Source organism: Caloenas nicobarica, chromosome 23 (assembly GCF_036013445.1).
Source record: "Caloenas nicobarica isolate bCalNic1 chromosome 23, bCalNic1.hap1, whole genome shotgun sequence".
Lineage (NCBI taxonomy): Eukaryota > Metazoa > Chordata > Aves > Columbiformes > Columbidae > Caloenas > Caloenas nicobarica.
In genome coordinates, this window is record NC_088267.1 from 3,623,177 (window position 1) to 3,648,427 (window position 25,251).

Below are 25,251 nucleotides of genomic sequence, written 5' to 3' on the forward strand. Positions count from 1 at the left end.
CCTTGTTGGCCAGTCGCCGAAGCTACCGCCTCCGTGCGGCCTGCGGGCAAATCATCTGTGGCTGCGCGGCGTCCTGGCCCGCTGGCTGCGGGAGGGCGGCGCCGCCCCGCCCCGAGCCGATGCGAGCCGGCAGTCCCGGCGCTCACCGGACGGTGCTCGCTGAGGCGCTCCCCGTTCCGGGAGGCGGCGGTTCAGCTTCCGGGTGAGGGGTGAGCGGGCGCCCGCCGCCGCCATGGCCGCGGGGCAGGAGGCCGCGCTGCCCCCGGGCCCGCCGCGCTGGAGGCCCGGCCCGGCCCCGCCGCCCGCCTGAGCCCGCCGAGGAGCCGCCGAGCTCGCCTCGCCATGACCCCCTGGTACGTACCTGCTCGCTCCCGCCCGCCCGGCGGGGCCCTGTCGCGGCCCCGGGGCACTGTCGGGCTGCGGGGGCTCCGTACTGCGGCCTCCGCCCCCGGCGGGTCCTGCCGGCCCGGCCGGTCGGTGTCTGCGCCCCGGCCCTGAGTCACCGGGGCAGCGGGGACCGAGCCGTCCTCGGCCGGCGGGGCCGAGAGCCGGGAGGTGGAAAGTTTCCGTCCCCCGCCGCGGGTTCGGGGGTTCGGATCCCCCGTTTCGCTCCCGCGTCCGCCCCTGTCAGGCTCCTGCCCCTCGCCCTTCACGGCCGGCCGGTTGAGTGGAATTCCCTCGGATTTTGACAAGCGCTGAGTGTTTCAGCAAAGCACTGATCTAAAATAACGTTCCTTCTGAGTCTTCATAAATGGCAGATTTAACTCCTTGTGTCTAATGGTAGCTCATTAGCCTTTGGAAACAGATCACGTTTATTACTTATGAAATAATTCATGTTTTGATGTTGCATTGCCCAGAGCTAATTTTGATTTCAGTAACACACAAGGCTGTAAAAGAGCCTTTAGCATTAGGAAGGCTGAGAAGGAGCATCAGTGCTTTAATAACCTGTGCCTTGCAGAGCAAAATACGAGGCAAAACGAGTCTTTAGCTCCATGTTTCTCAGTATTGCTGTTGTCTTGTCTCTGTGTTCCTGGCTGGTACCAGCCAGCACCAACATGCCCGCGATGACACGGCCAGGCAGATGTGGGAGTCAATCGGAGCCTCTGTTATGCTCGTGGTCCTGCCCGGGTGTCCGTTCTCTGGGGCATATTTCAAAATGAAATTTCCCCAAACATGTCTTTTGAATCCATTAGGCTGTGATAGTAGGTATTTTGCCACTGAAAGTGGTGGATGAGGAAATCACAAGGGTAATGGGAAAGGCCAGCGTGGCGGTCCTCTGTGGTTCAACACGGGAAACTTGGCTACTTTGGATTTCGTTTTAGTGTCGTACATCGATAGTTACTTAGCAGCAGCTGGACTAAGTCGCAGCAGATAAGATAAGCCCCACAAATGCTCCGCACTCTTCAGAGCGTCGATTTGGTCTGTGCAAGAACATATCAATTGTCGGTCAATGTTTTGTGCTTCTTATCTTATTTGTTTCCAGAACCCTACTGCTGCTCACAAAGGCCATGGAGAAGAGGCTGGAAGCCAAGTTCAGCATTAGTGCCCTATTCCTGTCACGACACTGCCTGGGGAAGCCAGCAAGGGAGCGGAGAGGTCTGCAGCTGTTCTGCCTGTGCGCCTGCCTGTGTGCCTTGTGCTCCTCAGCAGGTGATTCTTTTGTTGTCTCTGGGACCGTAGCTGTATTTTTTATGCTATTTATCCCTCTCACTTGTTTAAAATGTTCTGAGAGGAAAGGGAAATTATTTACTGGTAGACATTGTAGCTGGTTTAAAAAACAAACAAAGCCCCACCCTTAATGGTTGCTAAATGAGCTGTCGAAAGGGCAGGAGGGATGTGGGGCATGAGGGAAAATAATTTCATCTAAGGAATACTTGAAGCAAGTTGGGAAGGCAAGAATTTTTTTTTTTTTAAGCCCTCAAATGTTAAGACTGTTCCTAAACACGGTATGTCAATAATCTGTATTTGCGTACAGCCAATTGTTATGGAGTTTTTTATTTCCTGTTCAAACTTGAGTAACCAACCTGCTGCTCAAGTAAATAACCAAGTTGGTGGCTTGTATGGAAATTTTCACATAATGGATTGTGGGTTTTTTTTAGTTGAAGAAGTTCGGATTCTGACTTTTCAGAGAGATGCGTTAAGGTCCTGGGAGTGTTTTTAGGCCACATCTTCACCAAGAAGTGGTGTTTTTCCCATGTGTGCATGTAGCATTTACCAGATCTTAGTTCAGAAGGTTTGCTTCTAGGTTATGTGGACATGTTCTCCAGGCTGCTGCCTAGTGAGTGTTTGAGGGCTGATCTGCTTTGGAGAGCTTAAACCTCAAAGGGTGATGCATGTGCGGAAACAAATATAATTATACGTGACATAGTTATCCTGATGTGGACACTTTTTCCACTGTGGAGTTTTTGTTCTTTTGGTCTTGTTTGTGTCAGTTAGGCAGCAGCGTTTGTTAAACTGAGGAGGAATTATGACTGCCTAGAAATTGGTGTGATCATGCGGAATTACGCAAGAGGAATTATTTTGACATAATTGGTTACATGTGACAGATTTAAAAAGTCCATGGAGTCAAGTCTTTAATCATTAATCCGATATCAGGAGGGATTAAGTGCCTGGGCAAATCTGTGAACCTGAGCTTATTAATAGAAACTGCTCTTGTCCGTTCCATTCCGCTGCTGTTCAGCAGAGCCCTGAGCTGCATCGTCAGGATGGGAACTCCTGAGGAGAGCAGCGTTTTTTGTACTGCCAAACTTGGGAAGAAAAAAAAAAAGCCAAGAAAAACAAACACATCTTTCCAGAGATGAACTGCAAGTGTAGGCTGAGGAGCTCTGCTCGCTGCCGTGGTGCTTAAATGAATTGTGTGAATGTCACGCATATGACTCTTCCCCAGGTGCAGGAGGAAGGGGAAGGTTGCAGCACTTTGTCACCAGCTTTGGGTAGCAGCTGTGATTTGGAGGGTCAGAGTTCCTTGTCAGCTCAGTAGTGTGGAGTTAAGTGTCCTTGTGGCTGGAGGTCAAAGTCCTGAAGTCAAAGATTTCAGGCAGCCGGAGTGGAAGACCCCTGCATCTATCTGTGCTGTTCTGCTCTCACTGAGTTTTCCAGGGTTGTTGCTTCAGGAGGCTGAGGTTGAGCGCTGCTTGTGAGCTCCAGGCTTGAACAGAAAAATACCTCCCCCTTGCCTCTGTGTCGCAGTTGGCCCTGGCAAAACATCCCACTCTGTGAGCCTGCTGCGAACTTTTCTTTATATGCTGTGAAGAAATGGGGACTGAGGTATTCTAAATTAAATTCAGACTTCTTTATTTTAATGGAGAAAAAAGTTTCCAGTTTGCATTGTGTTCGGGAGCTCCATTCTTGCCAGGCAGGGAGCCAGCTCTGGAGCGTAGCCTCCAGCTGCACCACTCAGCATCCAGCGACATCGTTCGTAAAGTAATCTTTCAGTGACCTGTTATCCCTTGGATGCTGAACACAGCACAGTGTAACAGTCCTATAGGTCATTAGTCTATTTTTAGGGAGTCCTTAATCTGCAGAGCTCTGAATTTTGGAAGCCTTTAATCCGTTGATCCCTGCAAGCACTCTAATTTTTCATGCAAAAAAACCCAAATCCATATGCAAAGCAGTTGCTGCTTTACCATCGATCTGAGATCTGAAGTAACTTGACTCTTCAAAAACGTGTTTGACAGGTAATTTCTGTCATAGAAAGCCCTCCAGTGGAGCAGGTGGTGAGGACAGGCCTCACAGACCTCTGTTCTAGGAGATGTAACCTCAAATGGAGAATTTCAGTCAAGTGGCTGACTTCAAGCATCAGCCAGCATGGAAGAGGAAAACGTGTTACTTTTGTGCTCTAAATTAATCTTAACAATAGTGATGAGGATCTATTGTGCAATGCTTTAAAGGGTTGAGAATTGTCTTTATTCGTTTTCCCTCCACTTTCCCAGATGCAATCTGGAACAGATCTAAATGCGAGCCGGGGAAGATCCTGTTTGGTGGCCGTTTGAGATCGTGGGAAGATCATCGTTTACAGCTTCTGGAAGGATTTCATACCGTCCGGTCCTGTCAGAGCGCTTGCTGCCAGAGCCCCACCTGTGATGCCTTTTGGTTCTTGAAAAATCTGTGTGTCCAGGTGAACTGCACTATGCGTGGCATGTGTCAGGCCAACAGGACTGGTGCTTCTGACTCTATTTTGGTATTTTTAAAGAAATCAAAAAGCATGGAGCGCTCCTTAAAGTTTCAGACAGAAGGTGATGTGAAGACCTGGTTTCACAAGCGGTTGGACTGGGACATCCCTGTCCAGAGGAGAAAAAGACTGCGGAGGTCATTGCAGAAGTGGAGCTTGGCAGGGAATAGGGTGGAAGTCCTGAGAGGGGACAGAGCAGTGAGCTCCGGCGCTGAGGCCACGGCCAGAACACCACACAGCAAATCCAGAAGCAGCCGAAGCGAAGCAGAGCGCTTGAAGGATCAGGTACTGAGGCGCTTAGTGGCAGACAAGCCTGTTCCCGAAGGCCATCCAAATCAAGAGGACTCGCTGACAGATGGACAGAACCCAAGAGAGCAGAAACCCAAAAGCCCGTTCCCTCCTACCAGCAATAATGTGAATAGATCGAGCGACGCAGACGCTGTTGGTTTGTCACAGGTAAGTGGGATTGCTGGGGCAGAAACGGGGCGGCCTTGGCCAGCTCTTGCCTTCCTGCTCAGTCTGCTTTATGTAGACTTTTCCTATCGCTTCAGCAGATTTAAGTCAACCTTTCAGGATTTCTGTTTTCAGCCTCCTGTCAATGTGGCAAGGCCAAGGGTTGGGGTTTTTGTTTGGGTTTTTTGGGGGGGTGGAGGTTTTTCCCTCCCTTTTCCTCGGTGGGATAAAGTGTCTTTGGGAAGGTGAGGGGAGATGGATGTCATGATGATGCTTGTCCTTTGTGTAATCGCACAGTGTACTTGCCAACTGAGAAGAAGAGTGAGATGTGATGTCAGTGGAAGTGCCTGGGAGTTGAAAACTGTTACCTGTAATCCACAAAATAAAATAAGCTGTTTTCCTTTGAGTGGTGAATTGAGGCAGTTAAATATGTTATTTTATAGACTCATGCATGGACTTTCCAGTGCACTTCCACGTCAGCCTGCTTGCTTGAGGTGGCATCTTAATGCCAACTTTTTCGCTCAGTTTTTAAGACTACTTCAGCTTCTCAAATCCACAAAGCTTACGTTGGCCTTGGTTGAGTGAAACCAGTTAGTCTCTACTCCAAACATGTACAATGTTAATCTAGTAAATCTAGATGTTAGTCTTAAAGATAAACTGGCACATTTCAATTGTTAAATGATTTTTCTATTTTTAAATCTGCAAATAGTGTTTTGAGCCTTATCATACCAGAAAGCCCATGCACTTGTGATGGTGAAATAGAAAGAATTCTACTTTGTGAAGCTGTTCCTTAAATACATTTTGCCGTGTTTCTAGGATTTGGCGCTGTTGAAGCCTGACGCCTTCTGGGAACTTGAGTGAATGTCTTGTGTTCAATATATATATGTATTTCCCTTGTGTTCAAACCTTGGTTGCAGGCGGGGCTGTGACTGCCCGGAGCCCCCACCCTGCAGAGCAGGATGTGGAGAGCGGCCAAGGGACACGGCTGAGTGCGCCAGGCCAGCCCGACCGGCCTGTGAAATCACCCGCAAAAACTTTGCAAATGTTTGATTTTTCCAGAACCCCGCAGCATTTAGGGCTGACTCAAGATCTCGGCTTTCTCTCTCCCCTGCAGTATTGAGCGTTTCCACCCTGCCTGTTCTTTCCTCCTCTTGATATCTGATATTTACACAGTGGCCCCATTCTATCTCCCTGCTTGTTAAGTTTGCAGTGTTGAGTTCTGAGTTGTCACATCATTACTGCTCAGTGCCTGTCCAGTAAACTGGTTGCAAATATTAAATAACATGGATTAATCAGCTTCTGAATATTGCTGGGTATCCAGGGTTTCCCATCTTTAGGAAGCACTCTCCAGTGTCATTAACTTTTTCTTCTCCTGACTGATTTTTTACTAGTATAAAGGTCCAGATCTCTTGACAGAACGCAGGTTCATAAAAATAAAAACTTGTTACTAAAATCTATTTGCTGCGATGGAATTCCCGGCTGTCACATTTTTGAGGTTTAGAATAGAGTTTCTGAGGAGGAGAAAGAATTTTAAAAAATCCACCTTAACAGGCATATTGAGCTGAAGCTAGTTCTATGCAGCCCTGGGCTAATTCCTTGGTTATTGAACCATCCAGCTTTCACAGGGAAAATATAAGGCAAGCTATGCAGCTGTCCTTGTGCTGCTGATCTGCGAGCAGTTTAATTTAGGCCAAGGATATAACATCCAGGGCTGTAGAGTTGGGAGGTGGCCAGTCTTTGCAGGAGGGAGATGCTCCAGCAGGGAGTTGGGTTGGGCCAAAATAAGTAGAGTTACACATATGCTGAAATCAATAGAATTTCACCTGGGCTGGATTTTGGAGTAGCTCAGGTTCAGTGCAGATTCCGCTGCTCTAGTTCTGTCTGACAGACGCAGGACTCTCAGGGGCACCAGGTCATTTATCCCCAGCCAAAGGCAAGCAGGGATGGGAATCAAGTGTCTGACACTTCTGCCTTCATTCACTCAGGCCAATGTGCCCCTTCTCTCGATTTCCTATGCTAATAAGATAGGACAGCTGGCAAACTTCTCATCTGCTCCTCATTTATCTCCAAGAATGAAATCTTCTGTTCTTTGCTTTAAAGAATTTGGGGTTATGGAGTAAAGATAAGAAGTGTCTCAGCTTGCAAGCATTAGAGGCATTTTTGACTGTTACGTTGCCCCAGGCAAAGCTTATCTAATTCGAGCTCTCTGCAGACATTTGGCTGTCAATTCATCCTGAAGACTTCTGGGAGGAAGAGGATCTCTCTTAACGGTAGAGTTAAGAAATTATTTGCCAAAGACCGAAGAAAAAAAACCCCAACCTTCTTGCAGAGAAGCCTTCATTGCTACTCCTGGCCTGGCTTGCTGTTGCAGTACGTGTAGGATGGCTTTATTTTTACAACTGGCATTTAATGTTTTCTGAAGCCCAGGCCATCTACTGAGCATGATGTTGTCCACCCTGGTCTAGAGCGTTCTTCCAGTTGCTGTTTCCTGGACTGAATGCCAACAGCATAGTATGAAAGCTTGAGAATATTTCCTCCAATATGAGCTTTTGAGTGGGGAGCAGTGGTGGGCAATTCAGCTCCAAAACACTTCCCAAGCCAAAGACGATAATTTGCTCCATTTAAAATATTTAGCAGATGTTCTCAAAATAGAGTCAGTGGAAGGCAAATTGTCAAGAGTATTGCCTGGCAGGCTAAGAACTGGAATGGGGCTAGGTACCATAAAAGGGATTTTCTGATGAAAGAAAGGAAATTGTTCCTGCCACTTTGATTATTTTCAATCAGGTGGCTCGTCGTGTATGGATGTGTGGGGACTTTCTGCCCGCGAGCGCAGGTCTCTGCCCCGGCAGCATCTCCCGTGGCGCGCACGCAGGGAGATGTTTGCGTCGGGTCACCTTGCTTTGAAGAGTAGCTCTGAAATAAATACTCCCCTTGCTGCGATGATTTGATTATTACATAAAAATGCCATTGCAATCTTCCTGCTTTGTGCTCGCCAACTGCACAGCTTTAGAAAAAGGAATATATGGCCAAAATAAATGGTCCAAATGAACCCCAGTTCCTGGTCCCTGTTTCTTGTTCCTGTCTTACCCACCTCTCTGTTCTTTTAGCTCCGCTCACTGCAATTTTGAACATAGACCTTCTGTCAGGTTTGCCACATCAATAGCCATGGGACTTAAGATGCTGTAACTAAATGTATAGTATTAACTGGTGTTCAGCTGAGGTAGAGATGGCGTATCAGCTGTGGAGGAAGAACATGGAGAAACAATTCCAAAGAGAGAAGAGGGAGCAGTAAAACATCCTGCTTCTGGGAAAAACAAACCAGGGACTTTACAGCCTCCCGAACTGGTGGAGGTGAAGTGCAACTTAAACACAGTGAAACAAAAGTGCCATTCAATGTTCAAGTCAAACTAAGCCAACTTTTTCCTTTACAGATCTCCACAGGAACACCTGCACCAGACCAGTCAGTGCTGGCTGCATTCTCCAGTCCTGTGGCACAGGGCTTGGCAGCCGCAGGGAAGACCGAGAAGCCTGGGCAGCCAGAGGACGCTTTGCTCCATCCTCACGCCTCGGACGTGTTGCCCACGATCAGCCCCATGCCAGGAAAAAGCACACCGAAGCTGCAGACGGCTACTTCAGTGCCAAGTGGTGTCCCCACAAACGGCAGTGTTTCTACAACCCAGAGCAGCGCTGCTGTGTCACCGTCACCGAGTACGACGGCCACCACGCCAGGTGAGAACATCATCTGGTCAGGCTTTGATGACAACCCATTGCGGTATTGAAAAATAGAATTTCAGAAATCACGGTACCTTTGAAAAAGCGCTGAGGTACGTGCTTCAGTGCAGGTGGTCGTTGGACCCCGTTAACTCGTGAGGTCTGAGAATGGGACTTTGGCACCGTAAATCTCACAAGTTCCTTTCCCTTACAAGGGAACAAATGGAAAGTGTGAAGGAAGTGCTGCATCCGGAGATGGTTTTGGCAGGAAGCTTGTTGGATGCTGGTGCTGACAAGTTAGTATTGTTTTTAAGGGCTTACTCCAGCTAAAACTTCAAAATATATTTTAAATGTCTTCAGTGGCTTGTGTTGGAAAAGTAATGTAGCCAGAACCTCCTCGTTTTGCTAAGTAATACAAAGATGATGTGAAAGGCAGTTTTGCTAAACAGGGTTTTGGTTGGGTTTTTTTGTCTGGTTGGTTTGTGTGTTTTCCTATTGAGATCAGATTTCTTTGTGCCTTGGAACTCTTTTCAGCTGAAAGACTGGAGTTGTTATATCCCAGGATCTGGAGTAATTGAGAAGGGGGGAAAAAAGAATTTGATGAATTTGTTTTCTTTTAGTTAACTGGTTAATTCCAGTAGCTGGATGGAAGAAAGGCTAAATGTTTAATGACATTTTTTCCAGCTTTTTTAACTCGGATTTTTTGTGCATATCTCTGAAACATTGTCTTTCCCAGGGTCAAACTAGGGTAAAGCAACTTTAATTCTTGTTTTCTGTGCTTAATTCCCAGGCCCAATAATAAAAAGGCACAAATAAAGCAAATGGGAAGGGAAGAGGAGGGTGAGAGGCACTTGTAAGAAATATGGTAAACTTTCTAGTCACCTTAATGCTAATAACAGGCAGAAAAACAATGTCACTGGCCATAGTTCTAAAGTCTTTAAAAACAAACTACCTGTCAATTTATTTGAAATGGGATGGCAAGAAAACTAAGCAGGGATTGAAAAGAAAATATAAGTAAAAGGAACAGGTTTGTATTTTGAGTTCCCAAACTTGGTGTGGTAGCTATGCAGACTTTTAAAAAATCAACCTCAAGCAGTTTTTCAAAAAAGAAATATTGTGGCTTCTTTATACCTTTGTTTTTATTCCACAGGCTCCAAAGCCAAGGTGGTTTTTATGTACGTATCTAATTTTTTTTTTCCTGTTTCTCTTTCAATTTTGTGTTTTCCCCCCTCAGTTATGAAGGAGTTGGTGGTTTCTGCTGGAGACAGCGTTGAAGTGACCCTGCCAAAGAATGAAGTTCAGCTGAACGCGTTTGTGCTTCCTGAGCCACCACCTCGTAAGGCTTCCCGGGGGGTTTTGCTGAGGGCTTGTGACAATGGCGAGTAGGCATTATAAACAGCATTAAATAAGGATAGTCTTGCAAATGTCTTTTGTCAGAGAACACTTTCCTGTAGGAATTTTTCATCCTGTGCTATTACCTCTCACAGAAAACAGCAAGACACAAAAAGCCCTGAGAGTGCTACACAGTCATTAGATTTGGCAGACAGCGTATTCCCTAAGAGTGTGTGAGGAAGGAGCGGATCCTCAGCATCTGTTTGTGATATTTACCGATGGGCGACAAGCTGTTTTAGCAAGCGATCGCTCATTTGGTGGGTTGGAGTCTGATTTGGGGTTGGTATGCTGAGGAAGACATTTCTAAACACTCCTCGTTTCATCATGCAAATCATTCACAGATATTTGTAAAGTTCTTCTCTAGAGCTCTGTCCACAGTGGTAGTGGGAGATTGCAGAGGAGAGGCAAGTGTGTTATGTGTTGTGCAGCAACAGGGATAGATGCATTCCTGTTCAAAAACTGGCATTATGTTGTGTCTGCAGGATTTGAGAGCGTGATAAGGCTTTTCTCTCCTATTATCCTGGAGCTGTGATTGTTCCAAAGCTCTTTAATGCCTTAGAGGCTGAGAGATGGGGTTTGGCTCCAGAGTAAATGTGTTTTTAGAAGCACAGATTGTCGCTTTCCCTGGGTATATTCCCAAAAAGCTGTGACTCAAATTCCAAGCTGTCTCATTTCTCTATAGTGCAGCAGAATGTGCCTTGTAAATGTTTAATGCCTTTGCTTTTCTTTAGCATGGCAGAAAGGCAGTCTTGTAAAAACTAATGTCTGGACCTTTTTTTTTTTTTTTTTAAGGAACCACTTATTCCTATGAGTGGGAATTGATTACTCATCCAAAAGACTACAGTGGAGAAATGGAAGGGAAGCACTCGCAGACTCTTAAGTTATCTAAGGTAAAGCTTTTGCTGCTTTGTATCCTGTTGTGTTAAATGGCAAGTGGAGAAGACAGGGTCCCTGGCAGCCAGGAAAGACTTGTACCTGATTTCAGGATGAACAGGAAATTGCAGGATGGGCAGGCAGCCAGCATTTGGCTGCAAGCTCTTCTGAGTATCTTAGAAAAAGGAGATTGATCTGGCACAAGGGAAAAAAGAAATTGATTTCAGGATTTAAGAAGGAAGGGAAGAAATACTTCCCTTTGTAAAAATACACAAGAGAGGGGTTTTTTTCTCTTACATGCAGCCTTTCTCAGCGCAAAAGCAACCTGCTAGTACAGATTCCTGTGCCCAGACAACCTGAACTAATCTCCGTTATCTCTCTTCTGTTTGCCTATTGTTGTTAGAAAATAAAGCTTGACTGGCAATCCTGTGTCACCTGTGGTAGAACAAAATTACTAGTCTTTGGTTTCTGCATAGCCATTGTAAACTAAAAGATATCTAATACGTTTTGGCATGGAAACCATCCCTTGCTGTTTATGTGTAGGTTGGAGCATAATTGCCAGTGTCTAATGTGCTGCTGTGCCAAGCGTGGTAACTGGACCTTCTCACAGCTTCTGAGAAGGTGGTACCGGCCTGAAGGTAAATAATTTTTCATGTTTGCTTCCAGCTTACCGTTGGTCTGTATGAATTCAAAGTCGTCGTTGATGGTGAAAACGCCCGTGGAGAGGGTTACGTGAATGTAACGGTGAATCCAAGTGAGTTGGTGGGGTTGTCTTTTCTTAACTTCATCTCTCCCTGACAAACCACGATACCTGTACCACGGTGTTTTGCGTATTTGACTGGGCCCTGGTTTAACACAGTGAAAATTCGTTGTGCTGTGAACTCAGTATATATATGTATTAAGTTATTTGTTGAGATGTGAAGCTATTGCTAATACACATAGCTATTTCTGCTCTACTGCATACAGGCCAGGTGCTCACTAAAAGAGCTGGAACACTGATACAGAAGTGCTTAGCAAATGCCACTGCTTCAGTAAAAACTTGCTGTAACCAGGTAAAAAGCATATAGCAGCAGGAACACAAAGTGAAGGCAAGCCAGAGCTTTGAAGCTCCTTTGGAGGTTCTTTTCTTCCCTGTGCAGTAAAGAATGTCATTCCCAACCCCAGGAAGGTTAACTCCAATCTCATTCTAAGACGTGGTTTGCAGATGGGCTGGTGTAGATACAGCAACTTGAGCTCAATGTATCACCACGTCTCAGTTTTTAGATGGCCTGTGTAAAGAGGCAACCACAGGTTCTGCATTGCCTTTTATGCAAAAAACCCCCTTAATTTTGTACACTTCAGCAAGACTTTTTCTACAAGCTTTGTGGGCAAAGAAGTGCTCTTGCACTCCCTAAGTTAGCAAGAGTGTGTGGCTGGCCTTCTGGATGCTGTTGCTGATCATTTCCTTATAAGCAGTGAATCTGCAGCTGGCAGCATGCATCAAAATCATTCATTTTTCAGAGCAGCAGCCAAACTTTGGCAGGAAGCTCTAGGTGCTGCTCTGTTTGAATGGTCTGTGCTGGAATGCTTGCCCCAGTATGGGAGAACTGATGCAGTGCAGCCATTTCCAGAGGACTAGTGTGGCTGTTCGCCTCCTTGCTTGTTTAAATCCCTTTCGTTAGCACTGTTTCCCCGCACTGGTGTACAACTTGCTGATAGCACGAGTCGCTGTGGTTGATTGTGCAATTCTCTGCAGTCAGTCTGATCGGTGGCGCGGCAATTCCACGCTCTGGACTCACTGACTGCAGGACTGACGGGTAAATAGAGCTGGGAAGAGGATGTGCAACGTATATTCTGCTTGCTGCTCATGATGCACAACAGCAGAGTGGTTTTTCAGAGTGCCTTGGCAGGGTTTTCTTATTGCGATCTGCCTGTAGATGTCATTGTAACAGCTTGGTTGTTGTTGCAGAGCCTCGGGTGAATCAGCCTCCTGTTGCCATCGTGTCCCCGCAGTTCCAGGAGATTTCTCTGCCAACCATTTCCACGGTTATTGATGGCAGCCGTGAGTACCCGCAGTTTAAAGAGCAGTAGTCTAGCAAGCCTAGTTTCTGCATGTTTGGTTCTGGGCTGACCCTTTGGATAAAGTTGAAGAGGAACTGGCTGTGACACGGTCAAACATGCTTTAGTGAAAAGAATCAGCCTCTCTTGTCAGGAGAGGGGAATACGCACATGACAGCATCTCTCCCTGTTTCCTTTTGAAGGGCACTGGCCTGAGCCAATTCCTAAAAAAGGAAAACCTCTAGAGGTTGCTGCTTAGAATAAGAAAAACTACTGTCAGTCAAAATTACTGGCCTCTTGTGTTAAGCTTCAAACATTATTAGCTAACACACCACCTTTCCTGATCCCAGCCTGCACTAGAGCTTTTCAGGGCTTTCTTTGCATACGTTCAGGTTGTCTTACCCCAACTAGTATTTTGTTAGTGTTTTGGTTTGGGCTTTTTGTCTTTCCCCAGCACACATACAAACCTGGGATTAAGAGTGTTTGAGTATCCCTGTGAAACAAGGTAGAGAAGAGGATACGGTTTGGGTATCTGGGCACAACAGAGACCTCTGGGCTTGAACCAAACCCACCTCTGGCTGCTAAGCCCAGGACTGAAGTAGGGGACTGAACACCTGGGGTTTGTGAAGCATTTTCCAACTCCTCGTATGTTTGTTTTCTTCCGCAACTGAAACAGAAAGCACTGATGATGATAAAATTGTCAGCTACCACTGGGAAGAACTGAAGGGTCCTCTGCGGGAGGAAAAGGTCTCTAGTGACACTGCCATACTGACACTGACCAATCTGGTACCTGGGAATTACACCTTCAGGTGGGTTATACCTGCAAGAGTTGATCAATTCTCGTCCCTTAAAATGTAGAAGATTCCTAAAGTGTTAGTCTGGTTTAAAAAAAAAAAAAAAAAAAAGAAAAGGTGTATCACGAAGAGAACTCTGTTTTGTGATGTTCTCTCTCTCTCTCTCTCTCTCCACTCCTACACTTTCAGGTAGTTTCATAGCTCTTCACTCCAGAAGAGATAAGCTATCCAGCTGCTTTTTATTCTTAAGTTGTAGCACTGGTCTAAGATGATGGCAGAAGGGAACGTATGGTCTGCCAGCGCTACAAAATGTCTCTTGAAATGTCAAATCTAAACTGTTTGGTTAAAGGCTTAGGAAGAAATGCAGTCTTTAAATCCAGTTTTCAAATGCAATGTGTTTGTCCCAGATAAGTTAATGAGGCTTAATGGTTTTCTGCACATACCTGAGTAATAGACAGTAGCTGATTTTACTTTAATGTTTGTTCTGTGTTTTTCCTTTGCTCTGCATTTTGGTATGATGTCCACATGCTGCATCAGCAGATCTAGTTAAAATAAAATAAACCTGAGTATCCATAACTGGACACTGTTTTCCTCCTAAGCAGTTGGTATATGAACTAATCAGGTTGATGCTCAGATCCAGATTTAGCAGAAAGCTGCTCTGTTTTGTGGTGCCGGCCTACCTGCAGAGGCACACGGTGTTCAGGGCACTGGTGGGTTATTAATGAACTTCTGTGTCCGTGTTAACGAACATCTCCCGTTGGGAAGCGGTCTCATGCTCAGGGAGGTCTTTTCCATCACAACTGTGTAAAAGCTGCTGATCTTTCACTAGGATGGTTTTATTTTGAAACTTGTTGGTAGATTTCAAGTTAGAGGTGGACATGACTGAATTTCTTGCATCACTTTGAGGCTGATAATTGGGCCTTTGGGGGAAATTACTATTTGGAAAAAGCATGGTTGCCTCAAACCATAGGGTTTTTTCACTTAAAAAAAATAACTCTTCTATTCTTGAAAGTGTCTTAGGTTTCTAACTCTTCTTTTGCATTTCAGTTAACTTCAGCCAGTGTTTTGTGTTCAGCTCAATAACCATGGGTCTTCGCTGCTTTTTTTTTTTTTTGTTGTTTTTTTCAGTCTAACAGTAGTGGACTCGGATGGTGCCAGCAACTCCACCACTGCAAACCTGACTGTGAACAAAGCAGTGGATTATCCTCCAGTGGCAAACGCGGGCCCAAACCAAGTGATCACCCTGCCTCAGAACTCCATCACCCTCTACGGGAATCAGAGCACCGATGATCACAGCATCGTCAGCTACGAGTGGCTGCTCAGCCCAAACAGCAAAGGGAAGGTGATGGAGATGCAGGTCAGTGTGGGTCTCCCATACTCATGCTGGATCTTGCACTAGCTGGCTTTTTTTTCTATAATCAAATAATTTTAAAATTACTGTTAGCAAATGACTTATGACAGGCTGGCTCTGTAGGGTTATGATTAAATATATACTTAAAACTAAATCCTCATGAAGCTGGTATTGGCTTAGTGCCTGAGCTGGTGCGCCAGTCTGGCCACAGGTTTTCACTGGTATCCTGTTACCTTCCTTGAGCAATGCGGTTTTAAATACTGCTCAAGAATGGACGATGAAGAGAAATGGAAACCTGATGGCTTTGGATTCTGATGCCTTTTACAGCAGCTCTCAGCACAACTCGATCACACTTTAACCTGCTAGGGAAGCGTGTTCTTTCTCTGTTCGGTTGCTGACTTCTCAGAACATCAGTGGTAGCGGAATCAATGATGGTGTAATTGCCAGGTGTGGAGCCAGACTGAAGCCCCTTCGATCTGCTGCTGATAGTTGTTTTAGAAGTAGAATCTTCTGCTCTATTATCCGTGTAGGGGTTATTTTGAATACATGATTATGTTTTCTCGAAGGGGGTGAGGACACCAGTCTTACAGCTCTCTGCGATGCAAGAAGGTGATTACACTTACCAGCTGATAGTGACGGATTCTGCTGGGCACCAGTCCACTGCAGAGGTCACGGTGATAGTCCAGCCAGGTGAGCTGCTGCTTTTGCTGCTTCCATTCCAGGCTTAGAGGCGAGCATCAATCTGTCAGCATCCTCTAGGTCTCACGGGAGCTTTGTGCTGCTTTCAGAAAAGCTGCTTAATTTAGGACCATTCTGGACTGGTATGTTGCTGATGAATGAACAAAATAATGTTTCTAGGAATATTGCCTTTCTAGGCTGTTCGCTTATTTTACACAATGTAGTCTAATTGAAGTTATCCCGCTGTGATGGCAGGATCGTATTTCTCAGCAGCTGTCTCTGCCCACAGTGCTTGGTCCTGGGACAGGAGCAGGAAAAGTGGAGCAATGCTTAGAGAATGAGAGCAAAAATCAGAACTCCTAGATTTTCTTCTCATTTTATTGCAGATGTGTGAATGAAACGCTGATCTGAACTCTTAACTGCTTTTAACCTCACTTTTTCTGAGTACAAGGTTGAGATAACAGGCAATAAGCACACTAGGGATCATGGAGAAACTTCTTAATGCTGGGGTTTTAAGCTCCACTTTTTATGGTATGTGTATGAAAAATATTGTAATCTTTTTTCAGAGAACAATAAGCCCCCAAAGGCGGATGCTGGTCCTGATAAAGAATTAACTCTTCCTGTGGACAGCACCACTCTAGATGGCAGCAAGAGCTCAGATGACCAGAAGATTGTCTCCTTTCTTTGGGAAAAAACACGGTGTGTATCATCTGTAATCAAATAACAGCAGGGCCTTCTGGCTCGTTGTTTGGATGAGGCAGTGTTCTCCTCTTCTTGTTGTCCTGCTTCCCTTCAGACTCTGAATTCCCTGAAGTGCTTCAGGGAGTTCAGGAAAAAGCCTATGAGCAACTTGCGGTAGCTTTTTCTGTCTTCTAATGCAAAGTGTGCACAGCTCTTAGAAATGAAGAAACTATTTTTCTTTATACCTTTCCTTAAAAAAATTGGCTCATTGTGCAGTTTACAAGCCGATTTTGCTGAAAGTACCACTTTTTGTAAACTTTACTTAAATGCTGATATCAGTGCTCTCCTGATTTAAAAATAACCAAAACACTAAACTGCCAGAAATCTTGGTTTTTGTTCTGAGTGTTGCGCTTTCGCTTTTGGTTATCTTGTTGTAACTGGAGAAAACAATTTTGCATTTTGTTGTGGACTCTGTATTTCCAGGCAACTGTAGGTTTGCATCCCCATAAACTCTGCTTGAGCTTGAGCCTCCTGGTTGGTGTGACACAAGCTCCCGTGACCTGTGCCAAGTTCAAACAGATCCTCTTGTGCTTTGCTCAGGGGCCCTGATGGCGTCAAGCTGGAGAACGCCAACAGCAGCATTGCCACTGTAACTGGCCTCCAAGTTGGGACATATGAGTTTACTCTGACAGTTAAAGATGAGAGGAACTTGCAGAGCCAAAGCTCCGTCAACGTCATTGTCAAAGAAGGTACGTCCAGCCATGTGCTGAGCTGCCTGACGCAGGTTAGCTCTGAGCAGTTCGGCAAAACCTGTGTTCAGAAGCATGCCAAAATAAAAAATAGGTAAAAAATACTGCAGATAGCACTGAAATGTCTTTAAGCCAAGGCTCTGCCCTTTCTGGAGGAGCAGTATCTTCAGCTGAATCCTGCAGTACATCATTTACTTTCTTCTTCCCCAGGGTTAGACAGAGATTTCTAAAGATCTAATGCAGCAATTTTTGGTTGGGTATTACCAGATTTTTCTCCAACTGCTTTCTTTCTGTTTGCTTAGAGATAAACAAGCCGCCAGTTGCAAAGATCTCTGGAAATGTTGTCATCACCCTGCCCACAAACACAGCTGAGCTGGATGGATCCAAGTCCTCTGACGATAAGGGAATTGTCAGCTACTTGTGGACCCGGGATGAGGGGAGCCCTGCCGCTGGGGTGAGCTTTCCTTTCTTAAATGGCAGCACCACAAAAGTCAGTGAGAGGTAGCGCTGGCAGCTCCTGAGGAAACGCAAGGCTGATTGTTGGCACCTGTTGCCTTGTAGTGATATCCTTAAGTATGATGATCTATCGAGCTAGTTTGATCCTTTGTTTCCTGATGCTTATTTTGCGCTGCCTTCCAGGAAGTCTTAAATAATTCAGACCATCATCCCGTCCTCCTCCTGTCCAATCTGGTAGAAGGGACCTACACGTTCCACCTCAGAGTAACAGATGCCAAAGGAGAGAGTGATGTGGAAAGGACCACAGTGGAAGTGAAACCTGGTGAGTCTGGGTTTTGTGCTGTACTACGTGTGCCTACAGCACACTAGCAAGCCCTCTGTCTGGATACGGTGTACTGAGATTAAAATGTGTAGTCTAGTCCAGCTCAGAACTGTAAAAGTCAAAAGTTTTGGGGGATGTGATTGTATTTTCTTGTGTTTTTATGGGGCCGACTCTTCCTGCTTGTTGTTACTTGTGAAAGTCATCGACTTTATCTCTTCCTACAGTGTGATTCTGTAATTTTAGAAACCTGACTTGTACCCAGACTGTTAAATAGAAGTTCTAAAGATCTGTACGATGCGTGTTCTCACTAGATCCTAGGAAAAATAACCTTGTGGAGATAATTCTGGATGTTAATGTGAGCCAACTGACCGAGAGGCAGAAGGGTATGTTCATCCGACAGATCGGGGTTCTGCTGGGGGTCCTCGACTCGGACATTACCGTGCAGAAGATCCAGCCGTACACGGAACAAAGGTAGGGTTCATCTGAGGGGGTACATGGAGGGGAATCGCTTGAGGGTTTAGTAAACCAAGGGGGGTTTTCTCTTGGGAAGCAGATTGGGCAATCGGAACATATAGAGATACTGCTTAACATGGATATTCCTGCCAGTATGTGTTGCCAAGCAGGTCTTGGGTAGATAAAGCACTGAAAAAGGTTCAAGGGACATGCTTAAAGTCATGCAGCAAGTCAGCAAAAAGTCTGCAGTTACACTTTGGATTTTCCTGAGTTGAGTAATGTGTCGATTCCTTTGTGTCTAAGTTGCCTGCTGTAGCAGTAAAATCAGAATTCATTGTCTGTGCAAATCTAAAGAGCTCAGAACAGAAGAGCCAGCACTTTTTGTTGTAATATTACTTTTCTATCCCTGCCATGACCAGGCCAGTTACCACTGTTCTTGACTGAGTAAGGCAAGTAAGGGATTCTTGTAATGAATGCTTCATCTGTTTAGATGTTTATTAAGTAGACAGACAAGAGGGAAGTGTTATAAAAGAGCAGAGATTATTTTCTGACAGATGGCTTTAAGATCCCATTTTTGCCTTGATGATCAAAGTAACTTGTACTGTTTAAAAAAGACTTTTTTTTCGCCCAGCTGCTGGTTTGTTGGGTTTTTTTGTGTTTTTGGTTTTTTTTTCCACATATTCTGAGAGCTTCACTAATATCCCGTTGACTCATAGGCTCACTGGTAATAAAAAATCTCAAACATCCATGCATCCCTTTGTGAATCTGAAGGATATACAGGACTCTACAAACCTGGCAAGCGTAGTGGAGCAAGTTGTTCTATCATAAAGTTAATGCGATGACCAGTTCTACCATTATTGCTTTCAAGATGGAGCCAGGAGTCTGGCCTTCAAATAAATATGAGATTCAGAATAAACCCCTCTAGTGACAGATTGGGGAGAATGGCGCTCTGCCTGATGTTTGGAGAAGCAGCAGATTAATCATTTTTGTCTGACTTGCAGCACGAAGATGGTGTTTTTTGTGCAGAACCAGCCTCCACACCAGATATTCAAAGGACGAGAGGTAGCCTGGACTCTAAAAAACGAACTACGGAAACAACAGTCAGACTTCCTCATCTTCCGGGCATTAGAAATCAATACAGTCAGTAAGTACAAGTTGCTGTGGTACGGGCTCTGCAGGGACTGCCCGTATTGAACTGTCCCGTCCCATTTCTGCCTCACGTGCGAGCCATTCAGTTGACCTTACTGGTTTTGGTCCCTAGCGTGTCAGCTGAACTGCTCCGAGCATGGGCGCTGTGACTCCTTCACCAAGCGCTGCGTCTGTGACCCTTTCTGGATGGAGAACTTCATCAGGGCGCAGATGGGGGACGGTGAAAGTAACTGCGGTATGTGCGGCCTCCCTGGAACTGTTCATCTTTGGAAAGCAAACAGCGTTTGAAAGCCGCGGGGCAGAGTAACGGGTACCTGCCTTCTCACGGTATCTCTGACACGATGCTGACACGAGGAGATAGTCCCTGCCGTGGGCTTGCTACACGTTACCTTCTAGGCAGGCGATATTTGATAGGGAAGTGACTCCTTCAGACCCCTGGTGAACACACACTGAGAGTTGAGACCATTCTTAGTGTAGAAGTCACACCTGCCACAGGAAAAGCAAGTTTTATAAATCAACAGACATTGAAAAATGCCTTTGTGCAGCGAGTCCACACACTCGATCTCGAGCCTCTGGCTTCCGTAGGTGAGTCAGTGTTGCTGGCAGTGACGGATGCTAGGCTCGAATTCTACCTTTCTCTTTCCAAGAATATCACCTAAAGCACACGCTGTCAGCTTTCTGAGGTGCCCAAACATATTTATCTCTGGCGTGTTTTGCTTTCAGAGTGGAGCGTGCTGTATGTGATCATCGCATGTTTTCTCATTGTGGTTGCCTTTGGAATCCTGTCCTGGATGGTGATCTGCTGTTGTAAGAGGTAGGAGCAAGGCTGTAAATCCCCCGTATCGGTGTTTCCGAGCCAAGTAGCTGCATGAGGAGGTGCAAGATTTGAACCCATCGTCCCAGCAGGTCATCTGCTTGGCCCTGTGATGTTAGTTTTCATTACTCAGTGTTTCTCGTGAAATATTGAAGTCCTAGAACTCTGGATTCAATTGAGAAGCAAGATTTGGATTGACCCTTAAATGTGCAACTAAAGCAATGTTTTTAATGTTTTACTTTGTGATATGAACATAATCTGAAATAAGCAAGTAAGCTTTGAAAATCAGAGTTGTTTTTTCATCTGGCTTTTTTAGAAATGGACTGCCTCTTAATTCCTTCTCTTACCTTTTAGACGAAAAGGAAAATCCAAAAGAAAAAGCAAATACAAGATTTTGGATGCAACGGATCAAGAAAGCCTGGAGTTAAAACCAAATCCCAAAGCAGGTAAAACATGAGAAGGAACAGCTCAGCGTTTCCAGAGTGCTGACTAAGAACACTCTTCCTCAGTGGGCTTAAAATCCCAGGGTGAAGCAAACTGTGTGGCTACAGGCCTGTTGGCCCACACCGGGCACTTGTCCTCAGGGCTCTTACCAGTGTTTTCCTGGCTGCATTTTTGTCGTAGAGACTGCTCGTCAGGGGCTTTGCAAAGATCAGTGAGTTATTTCAGGCTGGAGCGTTTTTGCTGCGATTGTATCTGATACCTGAACCGAGCTGCGGTCACCTGCTGACTGACTGGCGAAGGAGGGAAATGTGGGAAAATCTGTTGTAACTGTGTGGGGAAGATAGTCCCTGATCCGTGTGTGCTAGTGGAAAATAACTGCTCATCCTAGTGCTATCCCATTTATTGGTGATCCAGCGAAGTGAACAGTGCCCAAAGCAGCGTTGGAGGGCACTGCAGCAAGAGCTGATTGGACAGATCCTCCCAGAACCCGCCTGTCCCGACTGCACAAATACAGATATCCTTGAAAAGGGTGTGTTTTCCTCCCTCAGCACCCAATTCTGCTTTAATCTGACCATCTGTCACCTCGCACGGAAGAGCCCCACTGTTAAATAAAGGGCTCGTTGTTCTGCAGTCTGTAGCAAATGTGCCTCAACCATTTGCTCTCTGGTAACTAAACTCATCTTGCTTCTTCTGAGGCTGGCTGCTGACTAAAGCCTTTTTCCCTGCTAGATATGTCCAGGGAGCATTCTGCTAACAGAGGAAATGTTGCATTTCTCCATTAAGGAAAAGCTAAATTTAAATATTTCCTCTGCTGACAATATCGGTAAATGTGTCTCTCCTGTCCTTGTGCATTAATCTAAATGCAGCCCGCTAATTTATCTCTCCTCCCTTGCAGGCAGGAGAAGCAGAGATGAGAGTAGGGAGGGCAGTAAGAATGCAGCAATCTTCCCTCACACACCTGCCTGTTCTCTTTCCTACAGCCGTTAGCCCTCAGAGAGCTTTTTAGACAGTGCCCTGAGCAAGGTCAGGGAGACAGAGCTCCCATGTGTACTCACAGCCCTTTCTGATAATGTCATTTTCTTTCCTACCTGTTTGTTGGACTTTGCACTCTCTCCCAGTGTTGTCCTGACCTCTGTGGTGTCTGAAACAGACTCGCTTTGGCTTCAGCGTTTGAGGGAATAAGTGACAGAAACAGGGAAGTCTGATTAGGCTGCCCCTTTGGCGTGAGAGGAAAAGGAGACTTAAAGAGGGAACGGAGTAAGGTGAGGTTGTTGACCAGTGTTAAAACTATTTTTAACCCTGGAATCTGTCTCCTTCAAAGGCGGCAGACAGAAAGCCCAGGTCCTCAACACCAGCCTGATGCACTCGGAATCCGAACTGGACAGCGATGAAGCCATCTTCACCTGGCCTGACCGCGAGAAAGGGAGACTGCTCCGCAGCCAGAACGGCTCCTTGCGCAACGGACAAGTGGCGCCCAAAGCCAAGAACCAGAGGGAGGAAATCCTATAGCTCCCTGGGGCGGCCGTCGCCGAGCTTGGCGGGAGAGGTCGCTCCTGTGCCCGTCCTACGCCGGCCTTGGTGGCCGGTTCGATGAGGACAATGCTGCTAACTTGTTTCACAGAAAATAACTTTGTTTTTGTGGGTTTCTTTTCATTCAGTTAAAACTGGTTGTACTTGAATTTGAACTTCAAGGGAAATCAAAGGGAGGAGAAAGCAACTGTGAACTCCGGATGAAGTGTTGGAAAAGGACAGAGCTGGTGTCTGGAGAGTGGCAGGACAGAACCACTTGGAGCGACTGCGACTGCAGGACCCTCCTGGCCCACTCGGACTGCACGGAGGAAACACCCGGGACTTCGGATTTTGGCTCCACGGCAGCTCCTCGGAGGAGGAAGGTTGAGGCCGCGCTTCGAGCTGTGCTCTGAGCTCCCTTCAGGCTCCTACAGCCTACCACGGGTTACTTCTGCTGTCGAACGGCTCTTTTTTTCTTTTCCTCCCACCTCCCCTAATGGTTTAAGCACTATTTTAATTTACACTTGCCCTTTCACATGCACTTGGCTGCTTTTGGAGTGTAGAGGAGGGGGAATCTAGACACTGTGGTCACACTCTGTCAGCTCGCGGGTAGGAGGGGTGTTTGTAGCTGTTCCAAATTACCGTCAGGCCCTTCTCACCGGGAGCATTGGTGACACGGTGGCCGTTGGGATGTGGAAGGCTGACCTGTCTGTGGTGATAGCCTGCACTGGGGGAGGACACCCCCCTGTGCTACCTGTGTCGAACATCTGGCTGAATTCTAAAGCTGTGACATGTTCAGCGGCCCCAGCACTTTGTGGGTCGCCAAGCCATCCGTGAGTCTGGACATCAACCATATCTCAGTTATGAAATGCCATGTACTGTGGTCCGTTTTTGTTTTGTTTTACCTGAAAATTTGCACAAGCCAGGCAAACAGGGGTTGCTATCTTGGGTCCCCAGCCACTGGCTGCTCCCTCTGCCTGGCAGCTTAGTGGCATCACGTTACAACTGAAGAGCCCCATGTGCTCCTAACGCAACAGGACGTGCACGCTTGGTGTCCTTTGGTCGGTGGAAAAGGGAACTCAGTACCTGAGGCCATTGTGTGGTGAGTGCTGGCGGCGCTGGCCGCGTGTCTGGGCTCTGGCAGGCGGGGGGGTCCTTTCCCGTACCCCTCCGTTATCTCACTGTGCTGCTTTCACGAGTTGCACCCCTGTCCTCGGGCAGGAATCAGCCTCTTGCTGGCATGAAGGATGCCACTGCTCCTCTGGATGGGTGGGTGGTTCATTGCCTTTCTTTGTGTTTAACTTAAAAACTGGAAACTTGTTTTGCTGGATTTTTTTTTTTTTTTGAGCTCTGAAAGCCAAAAGGCTTTAACTTCCTTGGTTGTATTTATATTGCTGCACTACTGATTTGTGTTGAGCTAGATGAAGATTAAACACTACCAAATGGGAGGGAACATTCCCTCGCTGAATGTAGTCATGGCTGCTGCTAAGTTTATTTTCCCGGCCATCAGCTGTCGTCCTCGGGCACCAGTGCTGGAGCCCACGGCTCTCCCGAGCATCAGCCTCGAGCCCTCCCGGCTCTACCAGGTGCAGGACTTGCCTCTCGCTTGTCATCATCACGGCAGGGCCACCCGGCGGCTTGTCCGTGTGGCTCAGCGCCAGCGTCCCCTTCCCGCTGCTCCTGCAACCGCTCTCCCAACAGCTCCTTCCCGCCCAGGACCACACACGGATGGGGCTGACACCGGGATGCTCCCTTCGATGTGACGTGAGGTCTCAAAGGGACACAGCCCAGTGCCGGCTGCAGCCGCTGCTGTCAGCTGAGTGATGGCCGGACGCTTAACTCTTGGGTGGCACCACTCTGATGCGTTTCCCTTTGTTTGGATGTAAGTTGAACAAACTGCGAGAAAATGCGGTTTTGAAGGTGCGGGGAGGGATCGGATGTGGTCCCGGGACTGTGCCTGGAAGCGGGTTGTGCTGTTAGAGCAGAGACGTTGGATTCTCTCTCATTCTGGTGCTTGGGGCTTGTGCTTTTTGAGCCTCTTGTCCCTGCCCATCTGGGGAAGTCCCCCTGCAGCCGGTGGGGGCTCGGCCATGGGGCGCTGGTTGCTGCAGGGATCAGAACCCCTCAGGAGAGGCAGATGCTGCTTTCAAACAAGCCTGGCTTCTCATTACGGAAGAGGGAAGAATTAAAATCTGTGCAGCTGTTACCGCCCACACCTTTGTTTAGCGGAGGTTCTTTTCTCCATCCTCGCGTCTGGCTGCGGGTGCCACACGCCGGGGTCGGGGTGCAGCACTGCCCGCCCAGGCTGCATTTTGCGGTGAGCTCTGGCGTTCCCCCTGCGCCGAGCAGCCCGGTCAGGGCGGCTTCCTCGCTCCTTAGTCATTTGTCATCCCTGAGCGCAGGTTTGTGACAGCAGGTTTGTGACAGCAGAGCACAAGCTCCCGTTAGACTCCTGGCTCCCATTAGCATTCCCTGGCTGTGTTCTCCTCCTCCTCCTCGCTCCACGTTTAACCCTCAGTGCCACGCAGGGCTGCAGGGAGCGGGGACCCGCAGCAATGTGGGAGCAGGAGGGAGCCGAGGGGACACCCCAGGCTGGGACAGAGACCCCCCGAGCTGGGGGACAGGTGGACTGTCTGCTGTAACGCACCGTGGACACACAGCTCTCCCAAGGTGTGTGCGCATAGAGCAAAGGCAGGATGCTGAAGCCCCTCGCCACCCTCTCCTCCTCCCTGGTGGAGTCATCAATGTCACCGCTGGTGTGTCCCCGAGCACAGTGACCTTGCTGGGGACGGTCTCTGCATTGCTCTGCATCGCGGTTGCACAATTAGAGACACTGGCTACGGGTTACCCGTGTGTGGAAGTTAAAAGCTGAGACATCTGTTAGACGAACCATCAGCTTCACTTGATTTTGTTTTCTTTAACGTATTCAAACACTGGTTAAGATGTTTGCGGCAAATGTTGCGAACTAGTTTTAAAACAATTTGCTCTTCAATCCTTTCTTTATTCTTCTGTGTAGCGGGGCTGCCCAACCTGTCTGAACTTTGGTTTAACAATGTTTGTTGATTGCGGTGTTACTTGGATCAAGACTAAAAGTAATTTTTCTATACAAAATGTTTCTTGCAAATAAACAGGGAAGATGTTTTGCTGCTGCTCAGCTTCTTTCTCCAGTTTCACGTGTGGGATGGTTCCTAATGGGACAACTCAGCGAGGGACA

General features: G+C 46.9%; 1 protein-coding gene across 1 annotated transcript; it reads left to right on the top strand.

Annotated features, from left to right (window-relative positions):
* The first annotated feature begins 45 nt into the window (after nucleotides 1-45).
* Nucleotides 46-25,180, top strand: KIAA0319L (KIAA0319 like). Its single transcript, XM_065650479.1, has 21 exons — nucleotides 46-353; nucleotides 1,484-1,650; nucleotides 3,933-4,627; nucleotides 8,056-8,353; nucleotides 9,570-9,671; nucleotides 10,520-10,617; nucleotides 11,267-11,354; nucleotides 12,549-12,641; nucleotides 13,314-13,446; nucleotides 14,560-14,788; nucleotides 15,349-15,472; nucleotides 16,027-16,159; nucleotides 16,742-16,890; nucleotides 17,193-17,344; nucleotides 17,530-17,668; nucleotides 17,980-18,139; nucleotides 19,123-19,265; nucleotides 19,383-19,505; nucleotides 19,994-20,084; nucleotides 20,439-20,530; nucleotides 21,850-25,180. The coding sequence occupies exons 2-21, from the start codon at nucleotides 1,509-1,511 to the stop codon at nucleotides 22,035-22,037; spliced, it is 3,372 nt and encodes a 1,123-aa protein (XP_065506551.1). The 5' UTR covers nucleotides 46-353; nucleotides 1,484-1,508; the 3' UTR covers nucleotides 22,038-25,180.
* Nucleotides 25,181-25,251: the final 71 nt, after the last annotated feature.

Bases quoted from the DNA above. Each gene is read 5' to 3' on its own strand.
- KIAA0319L (XM_065650479.1), top strand. From the start codon at position 1,509: ATGGAGAAGAGGCTGGAAGCCAAGTTCAGCATTAGTGCCCTATTCCTG. The intron at 10,618-11,266 runs GTAAAGCTTTTG...GTTTGCTTCCAG, and splicing joins AGACTCTTAAGTTATCTAAG to CTTACCGTTGGTCTGTATGA. The intron at 17,669-17,979 runs GTGAGTCTGGGT...TGTTCTCACTAG, and splicing joins CACAGTGGAAGTGAAACCTG to ATCCTAGGAAAAATAACCTT.